This window comes from Crinia signifera, chromosome 12, assembly GCF_055691185.1.
Source record: "Crinia signifera chromosome 12, ASM5569118v1, whole genome shotgun sequence".
Classification (NCBI taxonomy): Eukaryota; Metazoa; Chordata; class Amphibia; order Anura; family Myobatrachidae; genus Crinia; species Crinia signifera.
In genome coordinates, this window is record NC_139228.1 from 72,203,042 (window position 1) to 72,220,115 (window position 17,074).

General features: G+C 45.3%; 1 protein-coding gene across 5 annotated transcripts in view; it reads left to right on the forward strand.

The window, feature by feature from the left end:
* Nucleotides 1-15,390, forward strand: part of ITPK1 (inositol-tetrakisphosphate 1-kinase) — a 108,769-nt gene extending 93,379 nt beyond the window's left edge. For all 5 annotated transcript variants that reach the window (XM_083167748.1, XM_083167747.1, XM_083167749.1 and 2 more), the window contains 4 exons: nucleotides 409-574; nucleotides 841-908; nucleotides 1,243-1,405; nucleotides 13,900-15,390. In XM_083167748.1, the coding sequence (XP_083023874.1) occupies nucleotides 409-574; nucleotides 841-908; nucleotides 1,243-1,405; nucleotides 13,900-14,189 (687 nt within the window). In that variant the 3' untranslated portion in view covers nucleotides 14,190-15,390. The remainder of the gene's footprint in view (nucleotides 1-408; nucleotides 575-840; nucleotides 909-1,242; nucleotides 1,406-13,899) is intronic.
* Nucleotides 15,391-17,074: the final 1,684 nt, after the last annotated feature.

Sequence of the window (17,074 nt, forward strand, 5' to 3'; positions counted from 1 at the left end):
CCGTTAGGTCGGCATAGGTTTAGGTCGACACAATTATTGGGTCGACAGTCAAAAGGTGGGCATGGGGTTTTTCACTGTTTTTTGACCGGACTGTCGGCACAGTCGACATGGACACAGTTTACAGTGCATCGCTTGTTTCGCTCGCAATGCTTTGGGCGCGGTGCCTCGCTGCACACTATTTTATTCTCCCAACACACCCTATTGGATGGTAGGGCATGAAATACTGCCTGTTGTCACATGTCGGCTCAAATAACTGTGAAAAACCCCATGTCGACCTTTTGACTGTCGACCTAGACACTGTCAACCTAATGCTTGTGTCGACCTAACAGTGTCGACCAACTTGCCGTAGACCCAATGACCATATCCCAAGCATGTACAGAGATGGTCTATGCTTTGTGTCTCTTGTAGATGGCCATCATATTTAACCAGGAGGGTCTGCGGACGATAAAGCCCCCCTGTGTGATCCAGAGTTTCATCAGCCATAATGCTGTGCTCTACAAAGTCTTTGTAGTTGGAGACTCGTACACAGTGGTGGAGAGACCATCGCTGAAGAACTTCTCCCCAGGAAGCTCAGGTAACACTCTCAGAGCCCAGTCAGCTGAACGAGAGATCTGACCATGGCTTGCTAACAGATTTTATTAACAACACTGCCACCTGGTGACATGACTTAGAATTGCATTAGTTTCTTATCTGAACCATTGAGCTGAATCTTTGTTTAGAACGTTAGAGATTTTCAATGCTCTATGCCCTTACCTATTACTATATTTAATCGTGGTACCAACCTGACAGGAGGCGCTTACTCCCCCACTCTACAAATTCTTCTTCTTTCTTTCTTTTCAGATAGAGAATCCATATTCTTTAATAGTCACAATGTGTCAAAACCAGAATCCTCTTCAGTCCTAACAGCGGTGAGTGATTTGGGTTTGTTCTGTTTCATGTTCCAAGACACCGGATAGGCTGACGGGTCTCCATTCATTAGATCTACAGTGTCTAGGTCTAGGAAAGTCAAAAAGTTCGACAGTTGTTGGTCGACATTCAGAAGTGCATGTGTCTGGCAGCAGAACCTGGATTATCTGGGTGGGATCCGGACAATTGGTCAACAGGCAATGTTGACAGTCTTTTTTTTTTTTTTTTTTTTTGACTTGTTCTTACTTGTTAGGGTGATGTATAAGGGACGTCATTGAATAGGTTCTATCTGGGTTATTTTGTCACGCCCAATAATATGTTCCTGCTTCCTCGTAGCTGGACAAGGTGGAAGGCGTGTTCGAGCGGCCCAATGATGATGTCATCAGCGCCATCTCCAAGGCTCTGCGGCAAGCTCTGGGCATCTCCCTGTTCGGCATCGACATTATAATAAACAACAAGACCGGACAGCACGCAGTCATTGACATCAATGCATTCCCAGGTAAGGCCTGGTGCTCTTGGGTTTGTGAGCTTGTGAACCTTTTGCCCGCCAGCTGCTCCTGAACTACACATCCCAGCATCCCCTGCAACAGTTTTGCTATTTGGCCATGCTAAAACTGCTGCAGGGCATGCTGGGATGTGTAGTTTGACAACAGCTGGAGGGCCAAAGGTCCCCCTATCACTGGATTAGAGCATAAAAATTGCACTGTATCACTACTGTGTCATGTATCTACAGTGAGCCATTTTGTGGGCTAAATAATTATTCAGCCTATCTGTTCATGACCAGTGAGGCACGAGGCACCAAACGTTACAGCAGATTGTCACATTGCTGGTATTTAAGCTGTAAATCTAGCGCAACGTTACAACCACTTGCAGTTACTTTTCAGCATGAAACACTGAGGCAGAATTCATTAGCAGGCAGACGATAACGCAGGGTATCCGGGTAGCATAACCTTGCTGATTTCCACTCCGTTAATTATCTCTTTTTATCCCTTAATTACCTGCAATACACTGTGCCTGTATTTCCGATGGAACATCACGCCTAACTAGACGTGCCCCATGTTGTTAATGAGCGTGCGGCAGACTTGGTTACCGCGGCCGGCAGAGATCTATCACCTGTATGCAGGACACGTATTTACCAGTCCAGCAACCGTGGCCTGCAGAGATCTATCAGCTGTGTGCAGGACACACATTTACCAGGCCTTACAGTCCAGCACCCGCGGCCTGCAGAGATCTATCACCTGTATGCAGGACACATATTTACCAGTCCAGCAACCACGGCCAGCAGAGAACTATCACCTGTGTGCAGGACACACATTTACCAGGCCTTATAGTCCAGCAACCTCGGCCTGCAGAGAACTATCACCTGTGTGCAGGACACACATTTACCAGGCCTTACAGTCCAGCACCCGCGGCCTGCAGGGAACTATCACCTGTGTGCAGGACACACATTTACCAGGCCTTACAGTCCAGCAACCGCGGCCTGCAGAGATCTATCACCTGTGTGCAGGACACACATTCACCAGGCCTTACAGTCCAGCACCTGCGGCCTGCAGAGATCTATCCCCTGTGTGCAGGACACACAATTACCAGGCCTTACAGTCCAGCAACCGCGGCCTGCAGAGATCTATCACCTGTGTGCAGGACACACATTTACCAGGCCTTACAGTCCAGCAACCGCAGCCTGCAGAGAACTATCACCTGTGTGCAGGACACACATTTACCAGGCCTTACAGTCCAGCACCCGCGGCCTGCAGAGAACTATCACCTGTGTGCAGGACACACATTTACCAGGTCCTTACAGTCCAGCAACCGCGGCCTGCAGAGATCTATCACCTGTGTGCAGGACACACATTTACCAGGTCCTTACAGTCCAGCAACCGCGGCCTGCAGAGATCTATCACCTGTGTGCAGGACACACATTTACCAGGTCCTTACAGTCCAGCACCTGCGGCCTGCAGAGAACTATCACCTGTGTGCAGTACACACATTTACCAGGATTACAGTCCAGCACCCGCGGCCTGCAGAGAACTATCACCTGTGTGCAGGACACACATTTACCAGGCCTTACAGTCCAGCACCCGCGGCCTGCAGAGAACTATCACCTGTGTGCAGGACACACATTTACCAGGCCTTACAGTCCAGCACCCGCGGCCTGCAGGGAACTATCACCTGTGTGCAGGACACACATTTACCAGGCCTTACAGTCCAGCAACCGCGGCCTGCAGAGATCTATCACCTGTGTGCAGGACGCACATTCACCAGGCCTTACAGTCCAGCACCTGCGGCCTGCAGAGATCTATCCCCTGTGTGCAGGACACACAATTACCAGGCCTTACAGTCCAGCAACCGCGGCCTGCAGAGATCTATCACCTGTGTGCAGGACACACATTTACCAGGCCTTACAGTCCAGCAACCGCAGCCTGCAGAGAACTATCACCTGTGTGCAGGACACACATTTACCAGGCCTTACAGTCCAGCACCCGCGGCCTGCAGAGAACTATCACCTGTGTGCAGGACACACATTTACCAGGTCCTTACAGTCCAGCAACCGCGGCCTGCAGAGATCTATCACCTGTGTGCAGGACACACATTTACCAGGTCCTTACAGTCCAGCAACCGCGGCCTGCAGAGATCTATCACCTGTGTGCAGGACACACATTTACCAGGTCCTTACAGTCCAGCACCTGCGGCCTGCAGAGAACTATCACCTGTGTGCAGTACACACATTTACCAGGATTACAGTCCAGCACCCGCGGCCTGCAGAGAACTATCACCTGTGTGCAGGACACACATTTACCAGGCCTTACAGTCCAGCACCTGCGGCCTGCAGAGAACTATCACCTGTGTGCAGGACACACATTTACCAGGCCTTACAGTCCAGCAACCGCGGCCTGCAGAGAACAGGACACACATTTACCAGGCCTTACAGTCCAGCACCCGCGGCCTGCAGAGATCTATCCCCTGTGTGCAGGACACACATTTACCAGGCCTTACAGTCCAGCAACCGCGGCCTGCAGAGATCGATCACCTGTGTGCAGGACACACATTTACCAGGCCTTACAGTCCAGCACCCGCAGTCTGCTTCTGTGCAGTGATTATGACCTTTTACATTCCCATCGTAAGATCTCATTTCCAGGCCGTCGTGAGTGTGATTACTGTGAATGTGACAGGTGCAGACCGTTCCATCAGGTTAATGAATGTTAATGAAATCCCCCCCTATGAATATAAATAGGCTTTTTCTCCTTCCTGGCTGCGGAATATGAATAACTATGCGATAAAGCGCTGTCTCCTGAAACCGTATACCGGAGGCTCAGCTGTCCCACCAGCCCTTCTCTCCTTTACATAGACCGGTCTCATAAATGGGAATAAATTCAGGGCTGATGTATTAAGCAATGAAAAGAGTGGAGCATTGGGAAGAGTTACATACTGTAGTGACATAGTAGGTAAGGCTGAAAAGAGACTTGCGTCCATCTAGTTCAACCTGGTATAGATATCCATTGCTGATTTAGTAGGTTCTGGTATTTTACAGACAGATTATATTTCTTATTTGTACCCATGGATGTTTTTCTCCAGTAAATGTTTGTCCAACTTTGCCTTGAACGCATTTTTTTTTTTAAATCAAGTTTTTCTTTATTTGTTTTTCTTTTCATACATATACCAGATAATAAACATAATTAAACATGACTCTTTTGCATTTGAAATCACACATCTAAATATAGAGCATAACATAGAATAAAAAAAAAAATAATAAAAAAAAAATAATAATAATAATAATATAGAAAAAAGAATACAGAAACTGAAATTTAGTACAATATTTTGCGACATCCAGTCCGATCTCTTCTACATCTTACTTAATCTATCTTACTACTTATGTCTTGCTCTGTCTTGAGCATACCGCATCCGTAGAGACATGCAGGGCAGGGAGTCCCTGTCCCAGTTGAACCTTTCCCCCCCTATCCCTCCCTCTATTACCCTTATCCTTGTTCCCTCCCGCCCCTTCCTCCCTTAAGTCTTCGTGTGTACTAGTATGTATATATCCGTGTAACCCTCCCTTGTGATTACTATGGTTGATTCTGTGTTGTTACTGTGTATTTTTATTTTATTTTGTGTATGTTTACTTATCTACCCCTGTGTACGTGACTCATCTTGTTTGTGATTTATATAGTGTAGTTGCTTAACCTCCCTTCCCCCCCTCCCTCCCCTCCTCAATTCCTGCCCTGCATCTCCCCACCCACGCCCATGCCCAAAATATGTCCCGGAACAGTTCCAAAAAAAAACCATATACATTATATCCTTATATATTTCTCATTTAATTTTATCCTATCACATTCTCTTCCTATGTATCTTTATTTTTCCTCTTGAACTTAGACCATACTCTATATACTATCTTTAGAGAAAGAAAGCAAAAAAGACAACAGTTGGGGGGTAAAAAAAAAGGAAATAGGATCCTATCCACACCTGTACACTCTTCCAAGTTATTTTATCCGTGTATTGGATAACATAACCCCCTAGATTTCATATTCTATTATATTGTCCTCTCTACCCAGTCCAGAAGTACACCATCTCTCCCACTTTTCAGTAAATTTATTAGTGGCCCCACGTACTTTAAACGTATGTCGTTCCTGCCGTACCACTTCATTAACTAACCCTCTCCACTTATTGATATTTGGGGCTACTGATGTAAACCAGTTTCTGGCTATTATTACTTTAACCATTGGTGTAAGACATAGCCCATATTTATACATATTTTTCGAAAATATTTCCTCAACCCCAACACCAAAGAGACATATCAGTGGATCTAACTCAGGCAACATTGGGGCTGTTACCCGCACATCCCTCCAAACCGCACCCCAAAAATTATAAATATCTGGACATTCCCATATCATATGCCAAAATCCTGCATCTTCCCTTTGGCACTTAGGGCACTTAGAATTTTCTCAGAGGCCTGCCTTCTGAAGGGACAGGGGTGTCCAATATACCCTATGCAAAACATAGAAAGCAATTTGTTTAAATCTAATACACGGGGTTGTGTGTGTCGTAGACTCCAGAATCTGGTCCCACGCCTCCTCGGAGAGAGGTCCCAGGTCTGTTTCCCATTTCACCCTCAATTTTCTAATTTGGTCCGACACACCTTCTTCATTCATCAGACATTCTTCCCTTTTGGCCTAGTTTCAATAATATCTTTTTTACTGGAGAATCCGAAATTACCGGTGGTCCTTCTGGGAATTGCGCTGTAACAGCGTGTCTTAGCTGGAAATATCTATATAGTGCTTTGTTTAAAACTCCAAATTCCTCTTTCAATTGTTGAAAGGTCCTAATTTTGCCTTCACTAAATATCTGGCCTATATCCAATAGGCCACAATTAAGCCATACATTATCCTCTGATAGTTTATAGAGTTCCGGGTATCTATTATTGAACCATACCGGTGTACATCTATCCTGAGCAGACCAATCATAATATGCATGGGCAGATCTCCATATTATTAAAGCTTGCCAAATTATATGTGGAAGCTTACTTGGTGTCAAGAATTGGAGAGGGGAGAAGGAAACAGTGGAAAAGGAGTTCACCTGCTCAGCAATAAAACCAATCATTGTTGGGTCCAGAGTACCCTTTACACACTCTGACAAATGCACCAATTGTGAAGCAAAATAATATAGTCTGAGGTTGGGTAATCCCAAACCTCCCAAAGTCTGTGGTTTATATAGAGTTTTAATTGAAACCCTGGCCCTACCATTATTCCAAATATATGACAACATTACATTTTCTATCCTACTAAATATTTGCTTTGGTATATACATATATTGGGGAGTTCTGCAGCGAGTATACAAATTTAGGTTGCATAGCCATTTTAAATAAATTAATACGACCCAGAACCGACAATGGCAATTCTTTCCAGGCCTGCGCCCTTTCTCTAAAACTTACAATTATCGGATCTATATTTTGCGATACATATTCAGCAGCCTGTGGTGTGATCCAAATCCCTAAATATTTAAATCGTTTAGTCCATACCAAAGGATGGGTTATCCGCTCTATTTCAGGAATTTGTCCTGATATGGGAAATATATATGATTTCTCCCAGTTAATTAAAAGCCCAGAGAATAACCCAAATCTATCGATTATTTGGAGTGCAGCCTTGAGCGAGCTCTCTGCATCTTCGTCCGCATATAGGGCCACTACATCTTCTACTCCGCCAATTCTAATCCCACAAACCTCTTCCTTATCTCTTAACAGGCATGCCAGTGGTTCAATAGCCATCGCAAACAAAATTGGGGAGAGGGGGCATCCCTGCCTCATCCCTCTTCCCAATGTAAATACCTCCGACGTATATCCATATATGGTCACTCTTGCTTTTGGATTCGTATACAAGATCTGTACAAACCGTATAAATCTTGGTCCAAATGCAAATTTTCTCATTACCCCCCACAGATATCTCCACTCAACAGAGTCGAAGGCCTTGGCGGCGTCCAAGGACACCACCGCTGCCCCCGACTCTGCCGAATCCCCCCTCTGAAGATGACAAAATAATCTTCGTAGATTCTGGCTAGTCGACTTTCCTGGCATAAAGCCAGTTTGGTCTGGATGTATTATAGACCCAATACTTTTATTTAATCTAGTCGCTATAACTTGTGCTAGTATTTGTATATCCGTCGTCAATAACGAGATAGGACAATAGGATTCAGGAAGTGTAGGGTCCTTTCCTGGCTTTACCAATGCTATAATATTCTTTTATTTCCTCTATCCTGAATGGAGCTTCTAAGGCCTCTACCTCTGTATTCGACAGACAGGGAAGTTTCACTAAATCTAAATAATTCCATAGTTGCTTATAAGAGTATGATGCCCTAGATGTATACAAGGCGCTATAGAAATCCCGAAATACTCCAAATAGCTACCGTTCATCTCGGCTTGTAGATATTTCTCATGCCCAGAGAACAGGAGCCGTTGCCTAGATTTTTCGGTACTCTTTACTTATCACGGCGGGCATTGAATGCACTAAAAAATCGGGTGCGACGCGACCGATGCGATGCCCGCGATTTCCCATAGGGAACAATGTTAAATGTCTCAATTGACCCGATTTTCCTGTTCAATGCCTCAATTGACCCGATTCTTCCATAGGAAACAATGTTAAATGGCCCACAGAGGCCAAATAGGCACCCTGAAGTGTGAAATGGCCCCCACAATTGTTAATGCCACCCCACGATCAACGTGAACCCGAAGCGTGGCGAGCGCAGCGGTACGCGTCCTACGACCTTTTCATACCCCCACTATCCACGTCGGCGTGGAGTTGAGAATAGAATAGTGTGGCGAGCCACCGAGCCCGAAGCGTGGCGAGCGGACGCGGATACCTGTGAAGCCCGCGAAGGGACGCGTTTACCTGTGAAGGTATCCGCGTCCCCTCGCTGCGCTCGCCACGCTTCGGGCTCGGTGGCTCGCTGCGCTCGCCACACTATTCTATTCTCAACTCCACGCCGACGTGGATAGTGGGGGTATGAAAAGGTCGTAGGACGCGTACCGCCGCCCCTCGCCACGCTTCGGGTTGACGTTGATCGTGGGGTGGCGTTAACAATTGTGGGGGCCATTTCACACTTCAGGGTGGCTGTTTGGCCTCTGTGGGCCATTTAACATTGTTTCCTATGGAAAAATCGGGTCAATTGAGGCATTGAACAGAAAAATCGGGTCAATTGAGACATTTAACATTGTTCCCTATGGGAAATCGCGGGCATCGCGTCGCACCCGATTTTTAGTGCATTCAATGCCCGCGATTTTTTTACCTGCGATGCCCACGATCAAAATCGTGGGCGCCGTGCTAGGTAAAGAGTACCGATTTTTCATATATATGATCCACCCATTCCTGCTGTGCATCCTGCCATAGTATTCTGTCTGTCTCTAATTTTGAATTAATATATTGAGACTCGAGCTGCCTACTACCCGCCTCCAATTTCTCTTCCTTTTTTCTGCTATTTGCCTTAATTTGGGATACACTCTTAAGAAACAAACCGCGTAGAAATGCTTTAAAGGCCTCGTGTCTAACCAGAGGATCTGTGCCCGTTCTATTTTCCATTTGGAATTTTTCACATAATGAGACTATTTCTTGACCCTCCCCCATTAGAGTTAACCAAAAAGGATTTAATTTCCAAAACTTCATGCCCTGGTCTGGATTTACCCCAATAGTGAGGGATATTGGGGAATGATCTGATATTCCTCTCGAAAGATAATCTACCTCTACTATTTCCGGCATTAAGTCGGGAGTAAGTAATACCAAATCTATTCGTGAAAGTGTATGAAAGGTTGCTGAGTAGCAGGAGAACTCCTTAACCCCCCCCCCCCATTCCGTTCCCTCCAAACATCTATTAATCCCATTTCCGTTATGAATCTTGCAAATGCCGTGGGGGAAGGGATCTGATCGTTATTTAATTTTGTTTGTCGCCATCTATCCATTGCTCCATCCATAACAGTATTAAAATCCCCCATACATATTGTGGGGGTCATAGGTGAATCTGCAACAAATGTAACCGCTTGCTGTAGAACATCATTCGTATATGGAGGAGGAACATACACTGCCAAAATATGCATTAGTTTACGGTTAACATATGCTCGCAAAAAAACGGATCTCCCAGATACATCGATTTCGATCTGTTCTACCTGGAACTGTACTGTTTTTTAAATAATAATAGATACTCCTCTTGCATTACTAGAAAAGGTAGAGTGGTATATATGGCTTACCCATGTTTTTTTTAATGCTAATACTTTACTACCCACCATATGGGTCTCGAATAGACAAATAATATCAGCTCCATATTTCTTTATTTGCGCCAAAACCAATGACCTCTTGATTCTGTCGCCCAACCCCCTCACATTCCATCCTACCATATGAATTTCTCCTATCCCCATAATTCTAAACAAACATAAACCCAGAGCATAAAGACCTTTTTGCAGGGTGAGAAATGAGCATACAACTTTAATAACCCCTCTTTAACAACACAATTTACTTTCTGCAATTTATTATCCATACTCCTACAAGTTTGTGTCTTTTGCGACCTTCTCCAAACGCTTTCTTTTATATCATTTCTTCCATTCAAGAAGCCTTATTAACCATTTCTTATTGTGATAGTGATTCCCTAAATCCTCCAAAAAATATAAATTAATAACTCCTCCCCATGCCCTCCCTGTATAACCTTTAAATCCTAAGGTATACCTGTATCCCCCCCCAAAAAACTCTAATATATCATACAAGAAATTAAACCCCAAGAAATAAAATAATAATAATGAAAAAAAGAACAAATATAAATAAACTTTTGAGTTAGGAGATAGGGGCATACAATTTACCCCTATGCTATCTTCAGCTGGATCTCCTCTCCATATATCTTTATAATGACCCCTGGCTCATCCAATAATGGATCCCGGGAATAAAGGGAAAATTGGAGGAGGGAAAGAGAAACCCAATCCCCCTTTTCTCCCCCTCCCCGCCCCCACCACCGGAAAAAAAAAGAAAAAGCAGATAATACATTTTCTTATAGACTATTACTCTTTTATAACATTTAAGCATAGAATATTTCAACATTTTTTTTTTTTTCATTTCTCCTTCGGCTGACTCTCCAGCCAGTTCTCTGCTTCTTTTGGCGAAGTAAAGAAATGAGTGGCATTATCATATACCACCCTTAATCTAGCCGGGAACAACATTGAATATTGGATGCCTCTATCCCGGAGCTTTTTCTTTATTTGCACAAATTGTGAGCGACTTCTCTGCACTTCTTGGGCGTAGTCTGGAAACACTAAGACATTTTGTCCATCTATTTGTAGAGGGCCCTTTATGCGTGCCAATTGGAGGACTACATCCCGATCTTTATAATGTAAACACCTTGCTATCATCGTTCTAGGGGGAGCACCAGGTGGTAATGGGCGAACCGGCAGCCTATGCACCCTTTCAATTGAGAATTGAGGGGTAAATGCTTCTTTTCCAAACAACTTAATTGGCCAGTTCTCAATAAAATTCTCTGGTGTAGTGGCATCTGCTTTTTCGGGTATTCCGATAAATCGGAGATTATTGCGTCTTAATCGACCTTCGATGTCGGCCATCTTGGCTTGCATATTATTTATCTGCGTAGACATTTCGGATATTTTACTTTGCATAGGGGAGGCAGTGTCCTCTATTGAGGAAATACGCAGTTCTGTCTCTGTCACTCTCTCCCTAATTTTCTGCATATCCTGTCTAAGCAGTGATACATCCACCTGCATCTGCCCAATCTTTTCCATGACTCTCTGTTCTGAGGTAGTAATGGCCTGCAGTATTTGTTGCGTGGAATGCTGAGTATCAGAGGTTTTTAAGGTTTCACTTTCCACCACAGATGTAGACAAACTGGTCTCCCCCTGTTTTGCTTGTGCAGAGCGCGTATATTTCTCTAATTTTGCTGCTGCTGCACCTTTCACCATCTTATATGCTGGATATGTTGTACAGTTAACCGTAATTTAATCGTAACACAATGTCACTCCAGCAAGGAATATATACATGTGGAAGTATATATAATATGCACAGTTCTTCTGAGTAAGGCAATAATTGGGCAATAAATATTTTTACTTCACCTCAGTCCAGTATGTCCTTAACTCTGGTACTTCTTTGGCCACTCACGTGTGCACTGGAGTATCTCCAAAGCATCTGGGAAACCCCCTTTAGGGCGTCTGGGAAACTTGTTTTCGATCACCTCCAGCAGCCTCCACTGCCCCCAGAATTTTCGGCCGTTTGGCAGCCTCTGCAGCCCAGGAGCTGCACCTAATTGTGCCCCTTTCTCTCCTGTTATACCGCCGCTTCCACGTCGGCTCCCAGCCTGGCGTCTCACTCAGAGGGGGATCCTCTGGCAGCCTCTGGGTCAGGGACCGGCTCCGGATTATGCCCCTCACATCGCGTCTCCCAGCCTGGAGTCTCTCCGTCGCCGCCAGATCTGCTGCGTCTGCCCGGACGTAACCTCTCCTCCACCTCCTTCTCCAACGCTTTACTCAGAAGGGCCTCCTGGGTGCTCAGACTATCACCCCCGCCAGAAGCCGCCTATCTCTGCTTGCCAGGGGTAAGGATATCTGCACGAGGTAGGAGAGGAGTAACAGCTTGCAGCTGCTTACTCCATGCCAATCCTAGCCACCCTCCTTGAACGCATTTAATGAGCCAGCTGTTACCACCTCTCTGGGAAGAGAGTTCCAGAGTTTGACTGTTCTGACCGTAAAGAAATTCTTTCTACTAGCTGAATGAAATCTTTTTTCTTCTAATCTATACTCATGCCCTCATGTCCTAGATTCCTTTCTAGTAGAAAAGAGGGTGTGTGACAGTTCCTTATATTGGCCCTTGATATACTTGTACATGTTGAGCATGTCCCCCCTTAAACGTCTCTTTTCTAATGTAAATAGTCCCAAATTGCTTAATCTCTCCCCGTAGCTTAAATTCTCCATTCCCCTAATAAGCTTTGTTGCTCGCCTTTGGACTTTTTCTAATTCTATGATGTCCTTTTTATAGTGCGGGGCCCAGAACTGTACTCCGTACTCGAGGTGAGGTCTCACCAATGCTTTATACAGTGGCATAATTACCCTTGCGTCCCTAGTTTCCATTCCCCTCTTAATACATGCCAGAATTTTGTTGGCCTTTTTTGTAGCTACATTACAATGGGCACTACATCCCAGTTTGCTGTCTATTTGGACTCCTAGATCCTTTTCAAGTATGGAATTACCCAGTTCCTCTCCGCTAAGGTTGTAACTTGCACACTGGTTGTGTCTCCCAAGGTGCATAACCTTACATTTATCTACATTGAACCTCATCTTCCATTTTTTTGCCCACTCATCTTACCTATATCACACGTTCTCAAACTCGGTCCTCAGGGCCCCACACAGTGCATGTGTTGCAGGTCTCCTTACAGAATCACAAGTGAAATAATTAGCTCCACCTGTAGATCTTTTAAAATGTGTCAGTCCGGAATGAGTGCACCTGTCGGGTGAAAACATGAACTGTGTGGTGTCCTGAGGACCGAGTTTGAGAACCACTGGCCTATACTAATCAATCGGTTTCGAGGTAGCATTTATCAAGTACATTCTATAAAATAATAGTTTGAATCTGATTGGTTGATATGGGCAACTGGTCTACTTCTCCACTCTTTTGACCGTTTAATACATCAAGCAGGGGCACATTAAGCCTTCAAGTGTTTGTCACTCTGTAGGAGACCTCACAGGCTCAGCGCTACCTCTGATTAAAAACCCTCCCATTACGATGCCGCTGCTGCTGTCTTCCGTGGGCCAGAGAAGCATGAGATGAGCTCCATCAATCAGGGCTCCGCACAAGCCTCTCGGCCTCAACTCCCAGTAATGCACTGCACACTTGTGCAGTCAGTGTGCCTTGGCTCCCGATGGTCAGCCCCATTCATCATTGTCACATTGGCAGATAGGTGAAGCTGCAGCACTACCCCCACTCCCATGTACAAAACTTCTAGCAAGCAGAGGTTTTTTTTGTTTTGTTTTTTTCAAGCTGTCAGTGGGGTTGTCAGATCTTTCCACTCTCCTGAATGGGAGGGGCTTCAACAACCATGTAACAGGCTGAAAAAAATCCCCATATATTAAGAGCTTTCTCATTCGTTTGCGGTTTAAGGTAGAGCAGTAACTGTATAATTGCAGTATGCAGGTAAGGGACATTTCTAGTTTACTTTGCCACCCCTTGACTAATGCCACCCACACCGTCTGTACGTCTGGCTGCTATTGGCAAGGCAACCTAGTCCCTAGTTACATGTAGAATGATTTTTGAGAAATGCCTCATTTTTATGATTGAATTGCTTGTTATAATGGCGGTTGAGTTTGTGATATAGGCCTGTGTCTACCTCTTAGCGGAATGTATATTTACAGCAATATGGCATGGTGCAGTGAGCAACTGTGACTCATACTCTCTCCTATGCTGAGCACAAAAGTGGAAGGTCAAAAAAAAAAATCTGTTTCCATGATGGTGCATAATGTGTTCTCTTATTTCCCAGGCTACGAGGGCGTACCAGAATTTTTCGGAGACCTCTTGAACCACATCGCAGCCATACTTCAGCGTCCAGAGTTCAACGCAAGCAAACCTCCCGCGGAGACCACCGTAGGGGTACTCGGAGATCGCCTCTGCTGTACCGCCACTGCTAGGATTGACCCCTGGATTGTTGAGAGTGACACCAACGGATCCGTGAAACTACAAACCCAAAGACTAGGGTGCAACTCTGCTATGTCCCCTAGCTTCCAGCAGCACTGTGTGGCCTCACTGGCAACCAAAGCCTCGTCCCAGTAATCCAATAAAGCAGTATAACTGTGGAGAAAGGATGAATAGGGGAGGAGTGGAGGATTCTGGGATGACTAACAGTACGGTTACGTTTTAATGATGGTATCTGAGAACTCGAACTGGACAGGAAGATGGCAGATCCGCCCCCGAGGGATGGAACAAAAGCTGTAGTGCTGTACTCCTTTTGTAGCTATAATATACATACCACTGGCATTTAATTGGACGGGAGAATACCGCTGCTCAATACGTCTTCTGCAGCAATTCTTGGTGGGGAGGGGGGAGGTGTAAGAGCATCACTTACCCATGGAACGCTCAGCAAGAGTTTCTACGCTGTATCCACAGCTGTAGGCAGTGGCGGATCTACCATTGGTGCAGCAAGTGCAGTGCATCTGCTGCCCCTGTCACCCATTGTTTCCCCTGTCACACTGCCTCCCCCTGCCTCTTCCTGTCACCCTCTGCCATGTTGCATATTGTGAACTTGGGTTAGGGCGAAGGAGGGGGGGCCCAAATTCTATTTTTTGCACCTAGACTCACCACCCACAAGTTCCGTCACTGGCTGTAGGAGAACCCAACGACGTGACAGCGACACCGGTACTGCCATTTGACGTATAGTGATGTCAGCCTGAACAGATCAGATCGGGAACCCAGATTCCCCCCCCCCCCCCCAAAAAGAAAAAAAAAATATTTTTAAACAAAGAAATTTTATTCTCTAAAAAGTACTGATACTAAAAAATATATATATATATATATATATATATATATATATGTATATGCATATGCCCAGGACGACCACAAAGTCATTCACTGGTAACGTAATTGTAGGTTTTTCTAATTTTTTATTTTCTTTTCATCCTAAAGCTCTTTTGAGTACTTTGGCACTTTGCTTTGTTGAATTAGTTCAGTGATACAACTAGATTTTACATAAAACTTCAAATCACTAATCCTTCCTGCTGTAGGGGTCTTCTGCCAGGGGATGCTTGCCCACTACCCACATGACAAGCAAGCGGGACTCTTATAAATGTCATGTGACCAGGCCTGTGCGACCTCTTGTGATTCACCCAGCTCTTCCAAATCATTTCACATCATTGTGCGGATGGTCTGAATTTCGTGCAAGTGGAAAATATGATTTCAGTTTTATTAAAAGGAAGAAAAAATAATGTGTATATACTATTGGAATTGTCCTGCTGATTAAAACAGATGTACTCCATTACTTTGGAACTTGCAGAGTGGGGAATTTATTTGTGAAGCTGGAATCATTTAGGGACTGATGCAAGGCATGCGCGTTAGCCCATACACACAAGAGATATTGCATACAATCATTCGATTTCGACCACATCTGTTTTGATCAATCGAATGATTGTATGCACGTTTTAGGGAACATGCGAGGCGATGCGCGGGCCTGCCGTCGATTGTTGTGTCAATAGATAGTATGTGCTGCACATATCATCTCTGGAAATGCAGGATCAGTCGCATGTGGTTAAAATGCAATCCGCAGGTGGGGGGGCGGAGTGAGTGCTTTCGGTGGCGGCTGTTTTGGGGTGCAGGGGCCAGAGGGACAGCTGGCGGCCAATCAGGAGGACGTCCAGTGTTTTAAACGGTTTTATTTTCGAATTCTGCCACCACTGACCCCCGCCACCTGCTAGTGCTCCTTTACAGCGCTAAGTTACTCAGAGACGCAGCCCACCCTCTTCCAGCACCCGCTGTGCCATCACAGATGGCATGCGACATTGGGTGCTGGAAGAGGGCACTGCGATATCGCATAAGTGTCCAGAATAAAATGATATAATTGCATGTAAACTGGATTCCACGCCGCTATGCCACTGTATAACCTGTGCGCTAGGCCTCGTAGCCAACGTTATTTATTATTTTAGTAACCGTTACTTATATAGCGTGGTATAACCTGTTGTGCTTTAAGCGTACAGATCCACTCGCGTGCAAATGTGGGGATTCGCCGGGAGGGGGGGGAGTGCATTCGGCGGGCAGCAAAAAGGTCTGAGTTGGTCCCAATATATCATTCTAGAACAGGCCTTGCCAACCTATGTTAAAAAATGCTACAACTGTGTAAAAGCATGCTGGGATGTGTAGTTTCACATCAGCTGGAGAGCCAGAGGTTGGCCAGGCCTGTGGACTCATGCTTAGTTACAGGCAGGATGACACACCCTGGTGGACCTTCAGACCAGTTCGGCTTCATACCTTCACATGTTCCCTGCCCCCAGATCTTCTCCAACCCTGCTTCTATTGGCCCGGCCTTCACTATGAACGGCCCAATCCCATAAGGTCTCACTGTGAGTAGTAATGGAAGCTCTTTAGAACATTCCCCAGCGGTGTCCTTGGGTGTCCTTGGGCTACCTTCACCAGCTGCCGTTCTACCTTCACATTCTATGCCAAGGGCCCCTTCTGTGCCACTGTTCCAACCCTTATCTGTGCATCTATTCCTAGTCCCCATGGAAAGTAGCTGCTGACCAGAAATGACGTGGATGACCGGAGGCCCAACCATATTCACGGTCACACCTAAGGATGGCAGGTAAGCACACTTTATTTGAATATATACCCAGTACTGTGCAGCAGTTATTCCAAACTTGCCTAAAACTTTAGCAAAGTAAGAATGCATTAAAAAAAAGAAGTGTTAAATAGTTTATCAATTAACAAAATTCAAAAAGAATGAATAGAAGAGAAAGTAAGATTGAACCAAAGTCTGGGGTGACCACCCAGTGTCTTCAAAACAGCATCAGTTCTTCTAGGTCAGTGGTTCCCAATCCCCCAACAGTGCACGTTTTCCAGGTCACCTGACAGGTGCACTAATTACTCACTGACACATATTAAAAGATCACAGGTGGGGCTAATTATTTCACCTGTGATTCTGTGTGGAGACCTGTGCATTGTGTGGGGTCCTG